At 35.7% G+C, this 22369-nt stretch overlaps 2 protein-coding genes and 1 pseudogene across 6 annotated transcripts; all 3 read right to left on the reverse strand.

Moving 5' to 3' along the window:
• Positions 1-185: 185 nt before the first annotated feature.
• LOC133697802 (kinesin-like protein KIN-UC) lies at positions 186-8462 on the reverse strand. Of its 5 annotated transcripts, none has more exons than XM_062120588.1 (22): positions 7886-8462; positions 7539-7639; positions 7286-7408; positions 6960-7145; positions 6330-6551; positions 6044-6206; positions 5718-5867; positions 5242-5330; positions 4959-5171; positions 4637-4771; positions 3947-4129; positions 3450-3629; positions 3033-3212; positions 2573-2692; positions 2307-2435; positions 2082-2220; positions 1888-1980; positions 1679-1804; positions 1406-1531; positions 1046-1189; positions 837-974; positions 186-509 (listed from the first exon to the last, which is right to left on the reverse strand). In XM_062120588.1, the coding sequence occupies exons 1-22, from the start codon at positions 8133-8135 to the stop codon at positions 355-357; spliced, it is 3345 nt and encodes a 1114-aa protein (XP_061976572.1). In that variant the 5' UTR covers positions 8136-8462; the 3' UTR covers positions 186-354. The 5 variants fall into 5 exon arrangements, with proteins under 5 accessions (XP_061976572.1, XP_061976574.1, XP_061976575.1 ...); XM_062120590.1 differs by having other exon boundaries at positions 3947-4126; positions 7886-8461; XM_062120591.1 differs by having other exon boundaries at positions 837-965; positions 7886-8460.
• Positions 8463-11369: 2907 nt separating this feature from the next.
• Positions 11370-14845, reverse strand: LOC133696477 (putative ribosomal large subunit pseudouridine synthase SVR1, chloroplastic; annotated as a pseudogene).
• Positions 14846-15598: 753 nt separating this feature from the next.
• On the reverse strand, positions 15599-19909 carry LOC133697648 (glycerol-3-phosphate dehydrogenase SDP6, mitochondrial). Its single transcript, XM_062120355.1, has 7 exons — positions 19362-19909; positions 18688-19161; positions 17810-18141; positions 17244-17404; positions 16682-16940; positions 16201-16499; positions 15599-16119 (listed from the first exon to the last, which is right to left on the reverse strand). Exons 1-6 carry the CDS (start codon positions 19732-19734, stop codon positions 16203-16205), a joined length of 1896 nt encoding a protein of 631 aa, XP_061976339.1. The 5' UTR covers positions 19735-19909; the 3' UTR covers positions 15599-16119; positions 16201-16202.
• Positions 19910-22369: the final 2460 nt, after the last annotated feature.

A 22369-nucleotide genomic window follows, 5' to 3' on the forward strand; every position in this document is an offset into this window, starting at 1 on the left:
TTGTAATAGCTGGCCTTGTGGTCGTGTTCAACCTAATCATCCACGATCATGCCATTTATGTTCTGAAAATGCCATATGAACCTAACATAATTTATTTACGTTACCACCAAGTACAAAACTATTTACGGGCGGTGACCAACGCAACTGTATTAACTCTTCCTAGGAAATAACATCGCGTAGAAGGATTCTGACAAAAAATTTCTTCCTGTGTTAAATTATATGATCCGGGAGTTTTTTTTTTACAAGTTTTCATACGCTTAATAAATAAAGGAAGCTATGTTGCTTGATGATTTTGTCAAGTTTGATTAAAAAGTATTGTTATGATCAAAACTCAGGTTGCTGGCTCTGTGCAGCTCACAGCCATTCTGGATTCACCTCAGCTTGAAAAGTCGGGTTCATTTTTAGTGTCTTCTTTGCCAGGTTGCGGATGTCTTCTCTGTTGGATTCAACTGATATTCGGACTAGTTCTCTTACCCCTCCACAAGAAATGAATTCCCTGTCATTGTTGTCTGCAACAGGCAGCAGATCAGATTATTAGTCATAAGAAATCTGGAAGATAAAAATAGATATGTAACTGCAGAGTAGAGATGTAGCTATCAAAATGGCATTCCCTAGATGCATTTGCAAGTTTTGAAGTTCTTAATTTTGGTTGATCTATATAGAACAAAACCTATCCTCCTCTTTCTAGCACAAAGACCTGAGCCAGAGACACTGCCCATGTTTGAGAATTTCCCTTTTTTTCCCTAAAACAATCGGGCACTTATTTCCAGATTTTCACTAGTAGTTTTAAAACTCAAAGCATTCAATGAAAATGCTTGATTCAAAGGGCAGTTTACCATTCTGTGCCAAATGACAAAGAGCGAGCTCAACATGGCGCCGTGTTGAAGCTGAAGCCGTGTTAGAATAGGAAACCAACCATTCAAGGACACCGTCTTCTATTAATAGTGAACGGCCTTTTCTATGTCCTGCAGCAACTATAGTTTTGTCATAATCGACACAAGTAAAGATGACTGATTGACAATCACGTAGACCACAGGCCACAAACCTTGAATAATTCCGCGGGATTCACATTTTGCAAAATTAGCCATCCCCCTTGCAACTTGTGCAATGACATCGTTATTCCCGGATCTGGCCATTCCTAAAAGTGCGTTGATGCCTCCATCTTCTTTCAGTATCATGTGTAAACTCTCTATTATGCAGCAGAAATTTTTGCATCAGTTTACAAGAATCTCTTCCATTTGATCCATGATATCTGGTTCTAATGAAACACTTGGGGGAAAATCAGACATTCAATTTGTGATAAGATGAAAACGAATTTGGTTTTCAATGTCATGCTTAACATGCACCAGAATACTTGAGTGTAAAGAAAGGGGACGCGGTCATTACAAAACCACCTTCAGCTTACCATTTCCACATAAGTTTGCTAGTGCACCAGCTACCATTCTAAGAGTTTGTGGATCATCTGTTTTGAATGCTGTTTTAGCCAGTAACTGTCCACCACCTTTGCTCATTATTAACCCTTGATTCAGTTCTGCATGAATATTTAAAGTACTAAAATTACTAGCTACCTTGATGTCGTCACTATGGAATGACAGTTTCATCTGTTAAAAAGGCATCTTATAACCAGTAAAATAACAAATTTGAAGCTTTGATTATCAAAAGAAGGATCAAAGTTTACCATTCATTGCCAAATTGGCAATGGCCCCAGAAGCCACTCTGAGCACAGTTGTGTTTTGAGATGATTTTAACAGCATTAGCAGTGCATCTAAGCCCCCTTCCTCCACAATCTTTTCTTGATTAATATCTGGAAACACATAGAAGCTTAATATCTTTTGAAGTACGCTTCTACAAATTCACATGGTCAATAATAAGCAAAATGAGGAGTACCTTCGGCAGCCAGATTGGCAATCACTTTCACTGCATGGGTTTGGACATCAGAGTCTTCAGATGTTAATAATTGCAGTATCTTTTTAAGCCCAACTGAAATTTTTGAAAAGAGAACTTGTTAGGATAGCTCAAGATGTTAGATCTCAAGAGAAATAAATAGATACACCAATGGCTTAGTATGGCATAAATTTTACCTTCTTCACAAATCTTTGCAATGGTTGCCCTTTGACTAGACAGTGCAGCCTTTGAAGAGTTTGACTTGTGTAAACCCTTCAGGTTCCCAAAGGTTGAAGATCCGTTACCAATATTTTCCTTCCCGAATGGTTTCTTATCCTGACAGGATTATAATATAAGATGAAATGAAAATAAAAATAAAAATAAAAATAGGAGGTTATAAAAGAATGCATAATATAATCAACCTCAAAATCTTTATCACTTTCAGGTGCACTTTTCTTTAGTTTATCCAGCTCATGTTCAATACTTTTCCTCTGTTTCTCTTCAGCTGCAAGTGCTTGCTTCATGTCATGAAGTTCTTCACTTAGTATTGCCTTCACTCACATATTTAGTGAAAATATTTTATCAAATCACCGCACATAATGGGGGTTCTCACAATTTAAACAAATCATATTTAATTGAAAATAAAATAAAAAAAGTTTAGTCAAGCCATCCTATTTCAAAGTCACACCTTCTCTCGTGAAAGATTTTTGTGTTCCAACTTCAAGGATTGAAGTTCAGTTTGAGCGCTTTCATGTGCCTCACATATTCTTTGCAACTTCATCCTTAGTTCAGCAATCTCTTTCAATTCCTGTATATTATAAAAATAAAGAAAGAAAAGAAACTGAAAATTAGGACCAAGATGAAGTAGAAAGGTGTTTAGCATACACAATTCCCAGAGAAATGCAAAAAAAAAAAATTGAATGAAAAACAAGGAAACTTGCAGCACTAAGGAGGTGTGTCCAAGCCCAAACAAGAAAACTCAAACAGCAATGATAGTGGGCATTTTGCTTATACAAAGACATCTAAGCTTTAATCTTTGAAATTGGAAGAACGGCCTTGCAGGGCACCTCTGGAAAAAACATGAGAATTAAGCCAATTTGAATAGTCAAAATTTCATTTATCCTACTAAAAACGGAGACAAAGTTAACCTGCATCAAGTGTTGTTGATCACTTAGAAGCTTGTTTGCCAGATCCAGTTGTTCTTCTGCTCCTTCCAAACGGGTATGCTCATCCTCTACTTGCTTAATCAGCTCTGCTATTTTCTTCTCATACAGTTGGGTGGTGTCTGCAAGTGCTTTCTGATATACAGAATTTTCCACCTCATGTTGCTACAAGAAAAAAAAAACAGTATTAGGTTTTCCTTGTAATGATAGAACTTTGTCATAGCTGGAGGACTAAAATTGAAGGAATTGCATTGAATTTAACTTCATCGATGTCGACATAATAATCCACTTTATCTTATTAGAGACTTTCCCTTTATGTCTTCAATAAGATAACATGGATGATTAAGACCAAAAAATGGAGATGGAGCAGAAAAATGTAGAACTAAGACATAAATTCCTAACCTCAATAGATTTTTGAGAATCACTGAGGAGCTTCTTCATCAAATCTAACTGTTCCTCAGCACTTGCAAAATGACTACGCTCATCATCTAGTAGCTTATTTAATTCTGCTATTTTCTTCTCATACATCTGAGTGGTGTCTGCAAGTACCTTCTGATATTTAGAATCTTCCGATTCATGTTGCTGCATGCAACAAAAGACAGCATTAGGTTATGTGCACATTTTGATAAACATTGAGGTAAGATGAATTGCTTCTTAAAGTTTAAAATGAGTATGCATTTATATTGAAAGAAGATGAGAAAATAAAAGAAAATACATGAAGAGTATATTCAATGTCATGAATTAAAACCACATGCAATCCCCAAAACTTATTTGTCCAATTGCAGAACACTGTTAATATGAAAGCTATGAAGATGCAGCATCAAACATTGAAATCCACTCCATTGAATAAATAAACTGCTAAGAACTGACCATTGAATACATAACTATAAATAACTGACCTTAATTGATTTTTGGTAATCACCCAGAAGATTCTTCGTCAAATTTAATCGTTCTTCAGCTCTTTCACATCGAGCACACTCGTTTTCTAACTGCTTAATTAACTCTGATATTTTCTTTTCATACATCTGGGTAGTGTCGGCAAGCATTTTCTGATATGTAGAATTTTCAAGCTGGTGCTGCTGCTAACAATCAAAAGAACAGCATAGGTACTCATGTTCAAGTAGTTAAAAAGATTTCAAAAAGAAATAAACTGGTAATGGTGTAACTGGATTGATTCAAAATAAAATAGGTACTCTGGTCTAGAACCAAATTTTTATGTGATAACTATTCCAATTTGATATTTACTGATGTTATACATTTATAATGTTATTTACTTGAAACAAAACTTTCTTACAATTAACTTGAGTTCATAGAAAAAAACGTGAACTAAAGCTGTCATCAGCCCAGCATTCAGAATCATCATAGAAAGAACAAATCAGGTTGTTAAAGTTTATTACAAGTTGAGTCATCATTGAATGATAGATGCACAAGGACGGTATCACAAGTTTGACTTTTGTTGGATAACAAAAGTATAAAACTAAAGCATCGGTTGAATAGACATCAAATATCTTTACACATAACCACACTTATTACCAAAAAGAAAAAGAAAAGGCTGAGGACAATAACTTGACTGTAGAAGAGGGAAATACCTGACTATTGTTTAAGCAAATCTCTAGCTGAGAAACCTTGTCACGCATTAAATCATTACAACCTTTTTGAGACTCCAATTCACTTAAGATGTCTTGCATCTCCACCTCTAGACGAGCATTTTCCTTCTGTAGGAACTGGAAGCCAATAGAAGATATTAGCTAGGAAATTATAAGATACATTAAAATCAACACTTGGATGCAGCAGTAATCACTACATATATAAACAAAAAATAAGCTGGTTGATCAAACAGAGAGAAACTAAACCCGCCCTAGGCATTAGTTCAAAACAAAAATGATACACAAACACAGGAGAGACAACTACCTCGGACCTTGTGACTAGATTCTTTTCTGATTCAGAAAAAGAGACTTGACATTGTTTAAGCTGTTTCTCCAAGTCAAGTTTTTCACACTCTCTCAATTTTTTTCCCCTTTCTAGTTCTGCTGTAAGATGGTCTACTTGGGTCTCAAGCTTCCGACATAAACTTTCATAGTCAAATTCTTCTTTAAGCTTCACCATGTTCACTATTTTCATTGCCTGAAAAGGAATAAGATGACAATCACAATAGAATTCTTGAATATCCAATTTAATTCTCTATAGGACTCACCCGTTGCCCAAACATGATTGTGCTAGTAGTCTCTGCATGATGTTGTCCAGATGGCCCAATTGTTATTATCAGTGAAGTCCTTGCAGAGCCTGTTTAATTGAAAGTAATAAAGAAATTCCATAAGAAATTTATCCAAAAACAAAATACTAGCAGATTGTGGTAGGTTTACCTGGGCATCAATACAACTTCCAAAAACTAACAGAACCGGTATGTTACAGAACATATAGGAGAATACTAAATATATTTCAAAAATAAGTTCTCTGTTCTCCTTGGGAGATCAAATAATATAGTAAGGTAATGCTCAACCTCTTTCTACCAATACATGACCTCGGAAATACATCATTACACTATATGTTGATATGTAAAAAAATGGGAAACTAGAAACTTACACTGTAGTTTCATGAAATTTAATTTGTTAGGGGACGAAAGGGATTGAGGAAAAAAAAGAGCAGAAAATAAAAGCTGTTGGGACCAACCTCCAAATGAATCACGCAACAATCTGGTTAGCTTAGAATCCCTTGTTGGTATATGTGGACTGTTTTCAGCCAATGCATTTATGCATTTGCCAAGGGAAGTAAGAGATAGATTGATAAACTTAGCCTCTTCAAGCAAGTGACCTTCACTACCTACACCACAAAGAAAAAACAATGAATTTGATAGGAGTTTCTCAATGATAATAAATACATGACGAAGCATGTCACACCCTAAAATGTATGCTTGAAAAAAATTCTAACGGAGGCCCTGCCAAACAAAACAGATGTACACATTGATAGCTTTGACTTGGATAGTATCACCAGCATACCAGATTTGTCTAATCTTTCAGATCCAGCAAGATCCACAATCAGCAACTTGCTTTTCCTTACTCTAGGTATCCCATTGCCACCAGATAAATTACTTTTCACATCCTTCTCTTGTGAAGTGGTTTCATCTTCTGCCTTCTGATTTATGGATCTTCGTACATAAACCTGCAAGACCAAAAAGGCTCAGATGCTTAAAATTCAGGTTTTCATCACTAGTCAAGAAACACCATGAACACAAACTTGAATTTATATTGACTGTGATAATCTAAAAACCAGGAAAACACTCACCATTAGAATTGCGTGACTTCGGGAAGATTCGGTATTCTGCTTTGTATTAGCTGCATGACGGTTTGCCTCACCAATTTGTAGTAGTTCTGAAAAATGATCAAGATCTTGAACCTTGACTACTGAAGCACCAGGCAATGATATTTCCCCAGTTTTTGCGTCCTCATTAATAGGGATATTAATCTTTTCTGGTGCAAGCAAGTCTTGTATAGACTCCATATACAACTGGAGCAGCAACATGGAGTGAGAATCAAACAGAAAACATCCATCTTAAAACTGGCATGAATATCCTTCACACAACTATAGCTTGACAACAAAAGTAAGATCTGGAATAAGCACTGGTTTTAGCTATAAATATCAATTAAAAGAGTCATTCTCATTGCATACAATCAAATGACATGATTGGAACTTAAAACCAGGGAGGGACCATGCCATTGCAGTACTTCTTTAATTGAATAATCAGAACAGGTTTCCACATGCTACTGTCTTAATATCACAACAACCTCTTGATAACAAGACATGAAAATGTTCTAGGTCCCCATATGCTCATTTCTTCATTAAACATGGGTTAACAACTTGACATCCACGTATAAAACACCAGTAAAGCCTAGTGCAAGATAAACATTTAAATACCTGCAAATAGGAAACCTCCACAATATCAGAACCACGTGTTGTACTAGCAAGTATGTCCTCGAGAGCTCTAACCATAATACCACGCTCCGACGCATCATCTTTACCTAGTTTTCCAACCGTATAAGTTTTTCCAGTACCTGTTTGACCGTAAGCCATAACCGTCCCATTATACCCACTCAATACACTCTGCAAAAAGTATATAAAAAAATTTCCAGTCTATGATCAACATGCCATCCAAACCATACCAATCACTTCAATTTCTTCCAAAACCAATTTGCGCGCATACACAGTAAACATAGATACTCTAATCAATGTGAATTAATTACCTGCACAACAGGCTTTGCAACGACTTCGTAAACTCTTTTTTGAGAAGCAGTTTCTGTTAAAACCTCGTCGAATCTATAGGTTTCAGAACTCCAATTGTTTTTCTTCAATTTCAACCTCTTCAGCTGCATAACACACATATGAGTTCTGATTTCAAAAATAAATAAATAAAAAACAAGTTAATCATAGACATAAAACATAACACACATATGAGTTCTGATTTCAGCACGTAAAACATAAGGAAAAAAAGTTGACCTCGGGAAATAATTCAACGCAATCGTTAAAATCAGCGTCTAAAATGAGTTCTTCTGCATTCCTTGGCCGTGACCTAACAGCTACTCTCACTCTTCCATGATCTGTCATTAGCCACGCACAAAAAGAAAAAAAAATAACTATTATAATCATTGACATTTCTAAAGAAAACAAATATTCGTGCTAATTTAACTTCTTTATTTTAAAAGAAAAATAGCTAACTTGATATAATTAATCAAATATCTAGAATTAAAAAAAATCGATTTCTATGCAGTTTTTTTTGTTTTTCTCTCTCTTCCTAAATAACAAAATTAAGCAAAGAAACGAAACAGAAGGAGAAAGAGAGAGACCGTTATCGAAGTCGAAAGAGTGAGAGCGGGAAGGAGTAACAGAGCGTCTCGAAGCAGCAGCAGCAGCAGGAGGAGGAGCCTTGGAGCGAACAGCAGAATGGCTGCTATTACTATTACTATTATTATTTTGTTGTGAATTTCCATTTCTGGAACTCGAAGAAGAAGATCCATGGAGAGGATTAGTTTGAGTTTGTAGCAGTTGCCTCTCTGCTGCTCTGCTTGAGACTCTCACTGTTGAATTAGAAGCCATTATTTTTATTATTTGAATTTCAAAGGCAAACCGTTTCCATCTTTTTAGAGAGCATAAGGGATTTAAAGAAAGAAAGAAACCGTTTTCTTTATTTTCGGAGATTGTTTTTTTCTTTTTCTTTTACCTTCTAGAGAGAGAGAGAGAGGAAAATAAAAGTTTGAGGCCGGCACGATGAGAGAGGGAGGAAGGGAGAAGCGTGTGTTGTGTGTGTAAATGGTTTGGTTTCCTTCCCGCGCGATGTGGTGGTGGTGTAGTTGAATGTTGTAGACGACTTGACGTTGGTGTAAAGTCCGTCGTTAGGTTCTGGCATCTGGGATTAGTGGGCCTAATGAAAGGGATTAAATTAGATGTAGCCTTCAGACAGAGATTGTGGACATAGCATACGATTTCCGAATTTCAGAAAAAGCAAAAATCGATGGTGACCTTGCTGCACGGCTGCCCTGTCATTACAGAAGTTTTGGTTTTTATTGCCCAATCAAGGCCACATCAATCATCTGTGATCTTTTTCTGAAAACAATTGACACGTGAAGGTTGTTCTTCCATGATCTAGATTGTCTCCTTCCATCATGGGTTGTTTTTTTTATGTTTCAGCTAAAATCACATACAGAACACATATCTATCTTGCAGCGGGTTATTCTAATAATACGTTACGTTGATCTAAAATTTTGTTTGTGTCATGTTTTATTTTAAATAAAATCTGATTACTGGAAAATATCATTTCATTTTAAAAAAAATTATATATATATATATATATATATAAAAAACGTGAGTATTCGGGTTAGCTTGCGCGTACCTCGACTAATCTTACATACCCTGAAATTAATGATAATATAAGTTTCCAATGACCCTAAGACTTGTGAGACTCAAACTTGTGACTTTTAAAAAGCAAATTTAAAATCTGATAAGTTAAACTATATCCTTCAAGATTTATTATGAAGTGTGTTAATTGATATTTCCTTAAATAACATGTATTTAATGTTGTATTTATTTTGATAATTAGATAAGTTGGTAGTTTGTTTTTTAAGTGGATATTTAAATCCAATACGCTACTTTTTAGGTTAAGTTTTTAATGCCCCACAAATCTATGTCATTTGTTATAATTTCAGTATTTATTTCATCCCTATGAATCTCATGTGAGAATTATTATAGTTGATACAATAGTGAAAAACAAGGCTAAAAGTTGTTGATAAAGACATGTTTAGTGTAGCGGTTCAGCTACAGTTTTGTTAATTTTTGAATATTTTTTTAATTATTTTAATATGTGATATTATAAATAATTTTTTAAAAAAATATTCTTCATAATTATCCTAAACACCCCCATAATCATGGTAAGAGAGACATTTCCCCCATTTCAGAGTGAATTCTTTTCACCCACACAAAAAAGTTTTTATGTGAATTTCATGATCACAAAAAGGATAAACTCGTTCCTTGTATTGAATTTTTTAAAGTCTGTGAGGAACAAATCGAGCAAGACAAATCTCAGCGATCATGATAAGTTGAAATGGTCATTTTAGGTACGAGTTCTTGTTTATGCAGATATGACTCTTGAGTGTTGTCCAGCAGAACATTTTGCGTCCCAGATCATCTACCAGCGGCCTCCCTGCCGTCCTTGCATTACAGGGTGGGACACACGATGTGAGTTCTTAGCAATATAGGACGACAAAGCAAAGATGGATGGCACCGAAAAATACCTCGAAAGAACTGTTGATGCCAGGTTGTCGGCACTGATTGAGCTCTAATACTCGATCTCTCGATCAATACCACACAAAACCCTCCTCTAAATTCTTGGACTGAAAGCATTTTCCTCCTTTTGTAATGATAAATAATAATAAATGTAATCATTTATTGACCCATTTTACTCTTCCGTAATCTGTGTGATCAATGCCAGATCCACATAATGAATGCTACTGCCTCCTGGCTACAAGCCCACAGCCCAAAGCTTGTTCTGCTTCGTCATTTATAAAAGCTGACCACTTCAAAGTAATCCAAACTAGTAGTGATTAATTTAGTTTAAAGATCTAATCTAAGGTGGAATTTCAGAGTTCAAGCAATATTGTATTTGATATGTCAAATAGTCTCAAATTCTTGAGTGTGTGAGAAATGTTGTGTTTTTTGTGTTTTTTTTCATGGATAACAATAAATTTACCTTATTTAAGACAATAAAAACATGAGGTATAATTATAAATTTATTATATTTTTTTTGTAGATTTTAAATAATACAGAAATGATTGTTCTATAAATAAATTTATTTTATTTATTTGTTTTCATTCTTTAAAATAAGTTTTTTTTCCTTTTATATTTTAATCTAATTAAATAAAGTTTCGTAGATGTTAAAGGGTCAATGTACAAGATGGGTTAAATTTTATATTTAAGTAATTATGCATTATTTTATTTAAGTACTCTCTTATCCTTATTGTGCTGTCATTAAATGTGATCAAATCATTGTCGTGGAAGGTTCAATTTTGCTTTTCCATGTTGATTTTTAATCGTTGTCACTGCCCAGTTTAGCCATCTCTCCATGCTCCAAATGTTGAAGCTAAGCCTTTTTGTGCTATCTTAATAGATAGCTGACAACGACGACCAAAAGCAACTGTCAAAATAAATGAATCAACAGTTTCTTCTATTATTGCTTTCCTGTGTGTTTTGTTTTATCCCTTTTGGTCGGCATAAAAGAAAGTACGACACAGGTGCAAGCTGGAAAGGGTGGTGGAAAGCAACCTTTTAAAATTCTTTAAATCCTTTGTGGGATTCAACTAATATAAACATGGGAGCACGAAAATCCAAACTTTATGAATTTTAGAGCATTGCTGTAAACCTTTGACCTCGGTTCCTTGCCTGTACTTTAATTGATCCCATTGAATCTTGCACGACTTGTTTAATGTTAAAAGTTGGTGGAACCCTGCAAGCAGCCCATTTTGTAGTCTCTCTTTTGCTACGAGCCACTCGCTTTTTTTTACTTCTTGGTATTCCTAGACTAGTTCCCAGGACTACTTGAATTGGTTTTAGCTTATCGCGTATAGAGATTAGTCCTTCAGTCTCTCCCTGAGCTCAAATGTGAAATGATAACTTGGAACTAGGAAAGCAAACTCCCTCGCTCACTATCCAGCCAACACCTTACGGTGCGTGGTCCTTTACTCTCTCTTCTTTATTATTCAGGACAAGTTACATGGTCTTACAAAACCATAATACGATGCCGAGCCTTGTTAAAACCATGGTATTTTTAAGAATGAAAACAGGAAGTAATCAATCAACAGATCGAAACAGGAGAATTTATTCACGGATCAATGGCATGTGAAGCGAGACCCTACAATTGTTGAGCACATGCAAGCACACGAGCTCATCGGGCTAGGCTGTACGTAAAACTATTGAAAAGAATAGACACGGGAGAATTGCAACAGGAGTTGCGGGATGGGCCTTGTCTCTTTCTCTTTCGGTGTTAACGAATGAAACCTAGCACGGGATGCCCAACTAGATAACCGACAGCCTACATTTGCGCCTACCTTAGCTGTCTTAGAAGTAAGGCTGCTTTTTATCCATCTGAATGGCCTTAATAATAAGTATTTAAAGATGGCATCTGCTAAAAACTCTATACAGTGGTAACAATGTTAGTTCAGCTAAGGAATCAAAATGGGTCATGAAATCTCCATACCTTTGATCTATATGACAAGCGAATATTTTGATTTCATGAAAAAACACATGTAGGCTCTTCGCTCACATTTACATTTCCATTACATGCAGACAGGTGCTCCTTGCAACCAGGAAATTTCCAGATTTGAATGGATGGATTTCTGTTTTAATACTAGCAATGCAGCTTCCCCAACATAGATCGTCTGCTTCTTCTGGTAGTAGTATAAACCAACCCCTTCAATTAAAAGGCCAGTCCAATTCATAAATCATCATGCCACCCAACAACGCAATGGTCTTCAAAAAGCGGCTTCTATTGAAAGTTAAAACCTTGAAGCTGTGTTCCATCTGATTTTGAAGTTTGCTTCCAGGGAGAGAATGTAAAACTCAAGCCTTTGTGCAGCAACTGCTCTCAACATTTCCAACCCAGAGTCTTTAGCTCATTTTGGTTTAGGTCAACATGCTTCCCAAACTTGAGTTATTAAAACAATGCAAAAATAAAAGCTTTCAACTCAACTGATCACAAAAGAGTTGATCATACTAAAAGATATAGCATCACCAGCCAAAGGCAACCTATTTTAAAAAACACGCACTCCCTCAATCACCATGAGCAACACTGGTGAGCCCTTTTCCCAGGAGAGGAGAGTAAATTTGGGGCTGGCACCCACCATTTATTACAGAACATCTATCTCGTATGTATCAAATGTTTAATTCTAATTTCTTTTTCTATGTTCTCCGTATCTACATTGAGTCTGCTTAAGTTACTGCAACTAACAAGGGAGACAGGCTTTGTTTTTCTTTCTTCTACTTTTAGCAATATGAAAATTTTGATTTGAGTAACAAAGATGAGACGAGAATCTTAAAAATGTTCTAAAAAACAGAAAAATATCAGAGGCAATTACCCGAGGTCTGATGGGAGTCTGAAACCACCAATGTGGGTATGCTTCAATGCATGAATCTGAAAACGAAAATGATAAAATAAATAATGGAGAAATATCTGATGCAAACACAATGAGCAGTAATCATATCATAAACAAGACAAGCATGAAGTTGCTATTACTAATAAACATTCAAAGAGTGCTACTAAAACTGTTTATTGGCATTGTCCCTAGTGAATTTTTAAGATAAAAGCATGCAAGAAGACAGAATGTTTATCATTTAAATCCGCACTTAGGATTAAGAAGCGATAAATATGTCACTACTTCCCCAACATGACCTCACAGGATATGATTGATTTAGGATACAGTGTCAGTATCTGTTTTTTTGTTTTTCCTTTTTCTCTCAATGTTATAAGGGTGTCATCAAAAACTAAAACCAGCCTCAAGCCCAGCATTTTTTACTACTTCTCGAATCTCATGGTTCCTCCCTTCATGAACCTGCAACATAAGTAAAAGGTTGTTAGCATTTTATGTGTCATAATCAACCAAGATGAGATTAATTAAACAAAGCAAAACCTCAAAACCAGAAAGAAACTCGTGGTGCTGTACAAACTGAAAGAAAATAGTCACTGAGCAAAAAGTATTGACATTACATCACAATCATAAGAAACTCGTCCATTACACTGGCATAAACAGCTTTTTTGCCCTATTTTTTTCTTTTTTCTCAGCAAGAATCAAAAAACAAGATCCATCTCATTGTAATCCAAACATAATTATCATTTATGCACTTCTTAAAAAAGCATGAAACTGTTTCACCATTTGGAATTCAGAACAACAGAGAATCTATATTTAAAGTCTGAAGACAACGAAGAAGGTCAATTTCAAAGGAAAGATTTCCACGTGTATGAGAAAACAATTATATCCACAGTAGGAAAGGTGATAATAACATGTCTTTAAGGATGCAGTGCTATAAATTATGAAAATAATTCTAGCTGGCTGAGCAGAAAAAAGAATACCATAATACGAAGACAAGGTCTTGATATATCTGGTTGTTATGGTAACAACTCTACGGAGTCTGGGGTGCAATGGACACTGTCAATGACTGTTCCTTCACTGATGGAAAACCGCTTACTTACTGCACCATCAATTGTTGCAATATATCTGCAATCACGCATGCAACTACTAAAATTCAGAACATGCTCCACTTCTAAACATACATAGCAAGTCACATCCAGTCTCTTCTAACAAATGATTAAAAAGAAATTTCGTTCATGGATAAATCTGTTCTCTAGGACAATTTTACGACTGAAAGTTGCAGTTAGTATAGAGGACAAATCACATGAAAACTTACTCCTTCGATAATTTTGATGAAGGAAGAGCAATTTCTCGGGCAAAATCTCCTGGAAAAAAAAAAGCATATAAATTGCTTACTCAATCCATTTAATTTAGAAACAATAATCATGGTTTCGGTAGTCCTGGATTTCGCTAGTCCTACAAAACAGAAAACAATTGTAGCTAATAACTTCCGACTCTAAACCAAATAGAAATCATAAACAATAACACAAGTACCTGCCCAACTCTAAAAATAATCATCAAATAAGCCGGTTTCAGTTAACATATATAACATCCCTCCCAGGATCAACTCGAGTCTAAACATCACCGCAACAAATTAACAAAGCAATAAATTCCAAATTCTAATAAAAATACTAATTTTATTAATAGAGAATTCATATATTCATATTATAATTACCTGTGGAGTATTGTATGCAGAACCATCTTCAAAAATCAACTCTTCACTGCTCCTCGCCACTAATTACAGGATTAATAATACATTACAATACGTATGCAGTAAACATATACGTAGAGAATTTTACAGCAATTTACCTCCAGCAGCGGCGAGAACTTTACTTAACCGCTGTGCTTGGTCTCTAAAATTCTCATGTAGAACCTATGCGTCGCCTTAGAACGCCTAGGCTCCACTTCCAGCTTGGTCTTCGCATTTCCACCACTCCCCTTCCTCGCCTCCTCTATCTTTTTCTTTGGTTGTGTTTTGGCATCGGTGAGAGCGTGGAGGGAACGCTCCGGAGGGTGAGAATGGAGCTTGAGGTTTCCATCTTCTCCTCGGATTATCCAGGGAATGAAGAGGTGGCCTGGATGGAGAGAGAGGGAAGCGGGGTCGTTTCGGAGGTTGGCGGGGAATTTGGAATTTCAGTTTAGGAGGGGCGAAAGTGATGTTAAATTCTAAGGAGGAAGTGATGCGTTTGGAACGGAGGGGTTTGTTGAGGTGATAGAGTGAGGGTTTTCTGAAGAGGGTGAGGTGGTGGTGGTGGAGAGCGGAGAGCGCTGCTGCCATTTTATAGGAGGACTGGGATTGGTCTGGTGGGGGGGTAGCTTAGCCGTTGAGATTTTGTGTGTTTTGGGTTGGGTTTGTAATGGTCTGGGCTTTCTTTCTTGCTTTTCTTCTCTCTGTTTTTTTTTTTTTTTTTTTCTAATGTGAGGGTATATTCTCGAGTGACCGCTTGTTGGTCTGTTAAATTCCCTCACGGTCGCTTATTTAGATTTTTCATGAAATTTTTCTTTCTCGTACTTTCCTTTCAAATTTAGATTCAAGATGATAGCATGAAAAATAAATCCACTTGTCATAACTTATGAGCTATTTTAACTTTTCCTTGTATATCAATGCATTTGGAGAAGTTTTTCTAATATTTTTAGATTGGATTATCGGTGCTAGCAGCTAAGTTGTGAAATTAGCTGGGCTTGTTCATTCTCACAAGTTACATCCCAATCCCTGGGAGGTGTTTAGGACACTACAAATGTTGATGAACAGGAATCATGCACGCACCGAATAGCACGAGTGAAGCAATCTTGTCCCCAATCATATATCAAGGTCCAATGCAGGGACAGAGATTGCTCACGAACACCCCGTAATACACCTACTCACATTTGTATAGTACCCATCTCTAAAATTAAAAAAATATTCATTTATTTTCGCAACATACTACAATGGCACTGATTAAAAAAAAAGTGATTCTAACAAATAAAGAAAGTTTGAGCCTAGACTCATTATTCAAAGTCCCATGGGGCAGCTCCAGAGAGAGGAAGGCAGGGGGGCAATGCTTCTCGTAATTACTTTAGATAACACTGCAGAGAAACTGGAAACGGGAACCCATTTCTGGTCGTTGATTAGTCAGGTCACCAATTTCGACCACTTATAAACATATTCACCGTTACCAATTTCATTCAATACACTTCCGCTCAAGAAGGCCGGGCATTATTTCGGCAGATAACTGTGCGTGAAAAGCTAAAAGGCAACAAATCTCCTTCAGAATGCGTGTAGGACATTTAACCACGTGTTGTAGCAGTCTGCGGAGTAAAGAAATCAAAACCTCGTCTATCTGTAGGCGAGGAAAGCTGGGGCGAACTTACTTTGTATACCAAAAGAAAATGAGCTCCTTAAAACCCAGCTCAGGTGAGTCGCGACCCTAAAACATAAAAACAACAGAGTAACTATAGATTCGAGAAGAATTAACTGAAGTAGCGAGTAAAAAATGATTTGAACTTACTATCAGTGTTTCCCATCATGGAACTGAGCATTTTTAGAAGATTTAAAAGTTTCCAAAAATTCTTTTGCCTTCTGTAATTCTTGTGCCTTCCTTGACTTGTCCCAATTGTGTTCAGCAGCCAGTATCTCGATGACACGTGGCAAGGCCCTGCCAGCAGCATCAGTGTCCAAGAAAGCAAGCCGTGATCTTCTAGCAATGAAATCAACAGCTGATTCACAGTACTCATTCCGCGCACAATAAGCAACCTCGGCTTCCATAAAAGGATATCCATGGGCAAGCCTCTTCCCCAGACCTTCATTCTGAATTATAGGAAGGTGAGTTGTTAAAGGTAGTTGCAAAAACCAAAACCGGATTTTCATTAAAAACGAGTACCTTATAGCAGCAGAAATGTGCAAATTCAAAGTACGGCATGGATAACCAACAAGCCCAGGGCAATGCATGCATGCATCATATATATTAAATTTTGAAAGATACAACCAACCTGAGCTATAGCAGCTACTCGTTCTGCCAATGTACCATATGCATGAGATAAGTGCTTAGCTGCAACAGTGTCCATTATTGCAGGGACAACTTCTCCACCATGTGTCCTCTTCATGCGTACATATTGTTGAGCAAGAACAGTAAAATATGAAGGTTCCCATCCATCTCCACCCATCAGCCTCAGATTGTGAGTTACACTTCCATTTTTTGGACTTAACTTTCCAGACTTAACAGCTGCATCAACAGCATCTTCTGCCATGCTGAAACTAATTCTAGTAAGCACATAATTTGGAGCCAAAAAAATAAATGAAAGAGGGGAGGGGGAAAAGATGGGGTGGGTGGGTGGTGAAAATACAGAACTCTACACCATGAACTTAGCTAATAATAGATGATGTTATTCACGTCAAGATGTTTTGTTAAAATAATACTGATGTTAATGATCCACGTGGTCAACAGGTAAAGATTTGCTAGATCAGATACCACCTATTGATATCACAAAATACAAATCCCTCACCGTCATTCATAATTCTTTCCAGGCTCTGCTCAAACAAACAAAAAATTACCTTCGGTAAGTGGTCCATTTACCACCAGTGATTGTTACCAGGCCTGGATAGTCTTCGCATACAACATGATCTCTAGAGATGCTCTCGGTGCTCTTTGCTGATGGATCAACAGCCAGTGGGCGAATGCCACTCCAAGCTGAAAGAACATCTGTGCGCCGAACCTATATTTATCCGCTTTTACTAAAATATCCAAAAGAAAACTTAACACACACAAAGAAGAGGACTAGACTCAGCACTACATTTACATACCCTTTGAATTTATATCGGCTTCTCCATTAAGGTTAAAACCTAACCCCATGCAAATTTAGCAACAATAATCTCTGCCATCCAATTTATTAATCTATCAAAACCTGCGCTTTGCCAAAGTTTATTCTAGATCAAAGGCCACAGTTGTCAAAACTGCCCAGGCCTCAATAGTGAGCATGACCCAAAGCAAGTCAAGAAGCTAGTTTGACCATCTAGGACATATCCTCACTTGGTAAAGGTTAGCAAATGTGCAACTAGATTAATTAGTTCCAGGTCCAATGGCATGCAAAATAGTTGAGCTTATTGGTGAAATCACATACCTTAACACTAAGGTAATCAGAGATCGCATCAAGTATAAACTGAATCTCATCCTCGTGTGGTTCTGGAAGTGGAGTGATGACAGTGTTGGAATCTGTTGTGCCAGCGACAGTTCTTCCCAACCATGGCAGCATGAAAACAACACGACCATCCTTTGTTTTGGGAACAATCAAGCCCATTCCCTCAGGAGAGTAATAATCAGGAAGAACGATATGCACACCACTGCTAGGACAGATCATATTTGTTGCCTCTTTGTCAGCTAATTTCCTTACAGAGTCACAAAATGGCCCAGCCGCGTTTACAACAACTTTTGCATAGGTTTCAAACTCTTTGCCTGGTATAGTATGGTAGAAAATATTAATCAATAACATAAAGTCAATGTGGTTACTCTGTCAATATATAAACTTGGTCGACTTGAGGCAAGAAAAACAGGTGAGAAAATGCACAAGCGTGCAGGCAAATAGAAATTGTATGCTTAGGTATGTTCTATTTCCTAAGTATTTAGAAGGTGAAACATATGGTGGGGCTAGTTGGAGATAGTTGGCACACAGGTGATTTCCATGCACCAATATTTGAAGGAGGATCAGTCAGTCAATTAAGAATTACAATGTTGACATGGTTGTCAGTCAAATGCTTACTAAGGTGCCAGCAAGTTGGCATATCAAAGCTAGTAATCTGCAGGCATTCAACACATCTTCAATCTCATAATCTTTCCATTATTATCTGTGTAAACTCGTTGCAGTTCATTGAGTTAAGATGGTGGGAAAGAGGACGGACAGAGGAATAATTAGACAGCAATTGCATACTTCATCTTAAAAGGATAAAAACAGAGTGAAATTGCCCAGCTAATACAAGTGCATTAAAAGGATGCTTGTCATACCTGAAAAATTGTCCCGAATCCGTGCACCAATTATTCGCCCGGTAGCCTCATCTTTCAGAAATGAAATGACTTCCGCGTGGTTGAGCACTGCCGCTCCAGCCAACGCAGCACTACAGGCCAAACCAACATTGACTCGTGAATCATTCATCTGACCATCATAATACACCACAGTGCCCCTCAGATTCCTATCATTTCCCTTCTTCGCAAGAGTAGGGAACAACTCAATGGACTCTTTTGCAGAATAATATCTAGAAAAATGTAACAACCGCGCTCCAGCGACCAAATCATACATTTTCAAGCCAGCCCAATAATACACCACCTCAAACCAATCAAAACATGGCGTCATACATGGCAGAGCATGGCACAGGTGAGGTGCATTCTCGATAACCTGTTTGCGCTCCTCGAGCGCATGGAAGACTAGCTTCAATTGCCCATAGTCAAGATTAAATACAGCTTTCTCCAAGTAACGAACTCCTAAACAAAACATTCAAGTGAAAAAAAAAATAACAATAGCTAAATAGAAAAATAATAGTATATTCACAAGAAATCAATCGAGCATATAAAAATAAAATTACACGAAATAATACACAAAAACATGAAAATTCAAATAAAAATATGAATTAATTCCAATAAATTAAATTATAAGCAAATAAATGAATAGAGAATCTTATTACCGCCATGAATTAGCTTAGTGGACCTTGAAGATGTGCCGGAAGAGAAATCTTCGCGTTCAACAAGGCCAACACGAAGTCCACGAGTCACGGCATCGAAAGCGACACCGCATCCGGTGGCGCCACCACCGACGACGAGAATGTCAAGAGGATTGGCTTGACTAGCTCCGATCAAAGCTGACTCTTGAACTGCTCGCGACGGAACGTTAGCGTACGGATCATTGATTTTGCTCCTCACGGCTTCGAGCACGGTTCCAGAGCCGCGGTCGTTGGAGGAGATGTTTGGAGATAGGATGATGGAGCCGCCAACAGAGGCGACGGTAGCGGTGGCCAGAGCAGCAGCGCATACGCGGCGAAGACGAGCGGCAGAGGACATGGTGAGAAGGAAGCGGAAGGAACGACGGTGAGAGAGAGAGAGAGTATGGTGGAATAGTTCCTTCTTTCTGTTATGGGAAGCAGCGAAGGTTGCGTTGGGAATTGATCATGGTGGCATCATGGGGATTGGTGATATTACTGAAGTACCACTTTTATTTTGTGTTTGTTTGGAAATGTCCTCTTTTTTCTCTTTGACTATCCGATGGAGAATGCTATTTTTTAGAGTTGAATTGAAAAAATAGTATTTTAAATAGTATAAATATTTTTTTATTATATATATTTTAAAATAAAGTTATTTGAAAAGTTAATTTTGTTGGAGTGTAAGAAATAAATACTTCATTTTTTCTTTCTAAATTTGATGTTATTTTTTTATATGATTATATTTAATTGATTTATTTTTTTTGTTGGCTCCATTTTATTGATTTTGATTTTTAAAAAAGATATGTAGAAATAGTATTTATAAAAGATGAAAGGTATCTTGATATTTTCTCTAGCACACTTCATTTGGAGCATGTAAAACAAGTATGAAAAAGCTAAAATAATATTTTTTTATTTTGTTTTTTGTTTTTCATTTAACACATTCCTTCGAGTTGCTATTAGATGCCCGTGTTTCAAGCTAACTTTTGTAAAAAAATATATATAATACCCATATAACTAACTCGAAAAAGTTTAATAAACTCTGTTAATTTAATAGTATTATTAGAAAATAAGATATCGACAATAAAAAAAATGATTCAATACAAAATATAAATGCTTACCAATATTATGGAAATATATATTTACAACATTCCAAAAACATCCCAGTGATCTTATTTATTAACAAAGTATAAATTAAATAAAAATATGATAATTTCATATAAAAAATAAAATATGAATATAAAAAAAGTAAGTCAATTGTTGTTAACTTTTTAAACCATGATCAATGTTATAAGACCGAAAGCACTACATATAGAAAATCATGAGGGTTAGAATCACACAAAAAAACACACACATAAAATTCAAAATAAAAAAAAAACAATAAAAATAATGAATGTTAAAATAGCAATAAAAATAAATCAAAATGCAACAACAAATTTTAGATTTATAGTTAAATTGAAAAGAATAAAAATATTAACAAAATGATGAAAATCAAAAGAATAAAGACAAAAAAAACAATACACTATAAACTTTGATTGAAAAGTGAAAGTAAAAACAAAGGAATTTTTGTAAAAGATTCAAGGAAAAAATAAAAAATCATAAGAATAAGCATCAAAACATAATAATAAAAATAAAAAATTATACAGAATTCTTCAACGTGTTTTTTTACACATGAGAAAAAAACTCATATATGTAAATCGAAAAACTCATGCACGCATCTAATTGAACAACCCAGTAATCATTATTTAAAGCAATGAAAAAAAAATAATCAACAATAAAAAAAATAAAATTGAGAAAACCAAGCAAAAAATAAAAATCATGATATATAACATCGTAATACAAGTAATTTACTTGTTACATTTAATGAATTTCTCAATAAAAATAAATTTGTAATAGAAAAACATTTAAAATTTATAATAGAAACTGACATGCACGACACGTAAACTTTATTAAACAATAATTTTTTTTAAAAAATACAAGGCTGCACATGTAAAAAAAGTCTTATAAAAAATCAATATATAAAAGCAAATTTAATTTATATAAAATTAAAAAAAAAACATTGATGAATCATACCCGCATCTCTAAAAATTAAACACATCCAATATCATTTAAAAATAATCACAATCTAATCAAACACATAAACCCAAAATTTATTTGAAAAAATATAATCAAATAATGCATTATTTTAAAAAACTGAAAAAAAAGCAGGTCAGGTACTTTTGGGTCTGGTAAGCCAAGCCCGATGCTTGGCCTAATAAAGCAACAGCTCGTGTGCTAGCTTGCAAGGCCATACCAAAAAATAGGCCTTTATTTTGTTAAAAAAAAAGGTTTAACGAGGCGGACAATTATTTAAAAAAAATGACACATCCCTTAGGAAACTCAAAATTCGATCATTGTGCTGGTAAAAAAAACATGGTCATTTGTTTTTTCGACTGAAAATCCTATTTTCAATCAATTTTTAACCTAAAACACCTAAAAAATATCTTAGAGACCTTGTTGAACCAATTCATAGCTACCAAAAAGCCAACAAGCCACCACAAAAACTGAAATCCACCTAGAAAAAAAAATCAAGCTCATATTTGTTATTTTAGGTGTTTTCAAGGTAAACAAACACTCAAACATACCCTCTCATCATATGGAACCGTTTAACACAAAAATCAAGTATTTTGGTGACCAAAACCTTCCTCAACGGTCACTTTCTCTCTCTAGATCAGAATCTGGCGACTTTCTCTCTCTCTCTCTACTCTCAACATAAAAAGACTAAAAAATAAGGAAAATGAAATTTGATTTCAAAATGTATTCTCTTTAAATTTAAGGGGCTAATCACCTAATATCTAAAAACATAAAGGATTAAAATGAATGTTTCAATGAAACTTTCAGCCCGTCCCCCATGATACCTAAGATTCTCTCTTTAATCCCTTAATTTTCAATTCAACCCTCCCTCATAAACAAATATGCAATTGAAAACTAATTTGAGCTCAGAATGATCAAATCACGCA

The sequence above is a fragment of the Populus nigra genome, chromosome 6 (genome assembly GCF_951802175.1).
Source record: "Populus nigra chromosome 6, ddPopNigr1.1, whole genome shotgun sequence".
Taxonomy (NCBI): domain Eukaryota; kingdom Viridiplantae; phylum Streptophyta; class Magnoliopsida; order Malpighiales; family Salicaceae; genus Populus; species Populus nigra.

Excerpts from the sequence above, each read along its gene's own strand:
- LOC133697802 (XM_062120588.1), bottom strand. The coding sequence starts at position 8,135 with ATGGCTTCTAATTCAACAGTGAGAGTCTCAAGCAGAGCAGCAGAGAGG. Across the intron at positions 5,331-5,717 it reads GTTGCGTGATTCATTTGGAG|GCTCTGCAAGGACTTCACTG; the intron begins GTTGGTCCCAAC and ends TCAATTAAACAG. Across the intron at positions 1,190-1,405 it reads AGCAAACTTATGTGGAAATG|AGAGTTTACACATGATACTG; the intron begins GTAAGCTGAAGG and ends GCTGCATAATAG.
- LOC133697648 (XM_062120355.1), bottom strand. The coding sequence starts at position 19,734 with ATGTCCTCTGCCGCTCGTCTTCGCCGCGTATGCGCTGCTGCTCTGGCC. Across the intron at positions 18,142-18,687 it reads GATTCGGGACAATTTTTCAG|GCAAAGAGTTTGAAACCTAT; the intron begins GTATGACAAGCA and ends ATACTATACCAG. Across the intron at positions 16,941-17,243 it reads AAATGGACCACTTACCGAAG|CATGGCAGAAGATGCTGTTG; the intron begins GTAATTTTTTGT and ends AATTAGTTTCAG.